This window comes from Chrysochloris asiatica, unplaced genomic scaffold (genome assembly GCF_000296735.1).
Source record: "Chrysochloris asiatica unplaced genomic scaffold, ChrAsi1.0 scaffold00068, whole genome shotgun sequence".
NCBI classification, from domain to species: domain Eukaryota; kingdom Metazoa; phylum Chordata; class Mammalia; order Afrosoricida; family Chrysochloridae; genus Chrysochloris; species Chrysochloris asiatica.
Window position 1 is genome coordinate 7,913,889 of NW_006408586.1, and position 1,516 is coordinate 7,915,404.

A 1,516-nucleotide genomic window follows, 5' to 3' on the forward strand; every position below is an offset into this window, starting at 1 on the left:
AAAAAAACCAATTTTAAAGATGACCATCAGGGTTCCAGTATCCTAGCACAATCTAAACCTAAGTTTTATTTTATACCATTGGTAACTAAAATCAACAAGTTCTTTAGTGAGTTTTTTTCCCCCTGCAGCTATATATACATTGCAAAACTACTCTGCATCACATGATTTAAATGAAATAAATATAAAAATGAGCCACACGATCAACATATAACTTTAATACTCCACATTATTTGTCTTGATCACATTGGTGGTAACCTCCATGTCAACAATCTTGTGAGTTGAGGAGTTGATTCTCATTTTCATATCCATCAGGCAGATATGCTCTCCTTAGCTGGTCTGACTTAGGTATGGAGCCTCCATTCTTCACGTGGCGAGTCAGGAAAGCACGGACTGCTGGGTGGTCAGCCTTCTCAAGTGGGATGTTGGCTTCCAGGCACATTTTCACAAAGTCCTGGATAACACTGACTTTCTCTGTTTGCGCAGTACTGTTGCATTGAAGAGATGCAGTTAGGGGCCTCTGCTTCTTTCTCACATTTTGCTCTTCAAATTCAGCCTTCCTTTTGGTATGAGTCTTGGACTTGAGGTGGTCACTAATGGCAGACTTACGAACATGATTCAGAACCACGTTGCAAGAAGTACAGAAGAGTTTTCCTCCATCTTCATGCAGCTCACCTCCAAACTCAGTGACTCGATCTAAGGGTGTCACATACAAAGCCGTCTTCGAGCGGTTTCGAGCAGGTGGAGCTGTTACTACAAATCGTTCCATTCTGGCTTTGAGTAAGAATCTTTAAAGACAAAAGAAACAAAGATAAGTCTTATAACAACAGTTCCTACTACAAGTAATTAACAATGAAAGGCAGGTAGGTATAACCTTTTTAAGAATAAAGACTTCAATAAACTTAACTCAAAGAAACAGAATTTGTATCTATTATACTTACCCAGAATAGGAAAGGCAAAAGCCAGTTTAAATTACTATTAACAACTAGATCTATTCCTTGTTTTTTATAAAATTCTAGTAAATCAGTATTATGAATAAAGAACTCAAACTATCCCCCAAATTACTATTTTTTTAGGGAAATGGACTCATGGGTCAACATTTGGAGTGCTATTTATACTAATTTTACTCAATTTAGATATAAATTCAAGTTTATAAAAGCTTCTTTCCCTTCACAATTCTGGGACAACTGATTTTAGCAACAAACTTATGGGCAATTGTATACAAAACTTGTTCACATGGGTGGGGTGCTAAATTGGCATATTTCTATAGGAATATGAGCATTTTCAAAATTTTAAGGACGGAAAAATAAAAGCTAAGATATAACATAGACCAAATGCATTTAAATTTTAAAGTGAAAATAAATAGCTCAGAGTTAATTTTTAATTTGTTACCGCTGTTAAGTTTTCTAAAGGTGATAACGAAGTGCTTTCTTCTTAATACTTTGTTTCCCTTTTCCAATAAACACTAATAATTACATTTGTAATTACTTGGAATTATTAACATAGTGTTTAGCATATG

The 1,516-nt window shown here is 35.0% G+C and overlaps 1 protein-coding gene across 1 annotated transcript; it reads right to left on the reverse strand.

Annotated features, from left to right (window-relative positions):
- Positions 1–200: 200 nt before the first annotated feature.
- On the reverse strand, positions 201–769 carry CGGBP1 (CGG triplet repeat binding protein 1). The gene has a single exon (XM_006864653.1). It carries the CDS (start codon positions 764–766, stop codon positions 263–265), a length of 504 nt encoding a protein of 167 aa, XP_006864715.1. The 5' UTR covers positions 767–769; the 3' UTR covers positions 201–262.
- Positions 770–1,516: the final 747 nt, after the last annotated feature.

Coding starts and splice junctions, on each gene's coding strand:
- CGGBP1 (XM_006864653.1), bottom strand. CDS start 766: ATGGAACGATTTGTAGTAACAGCTCCACCTGCTCGAAACCGCTCGAAG.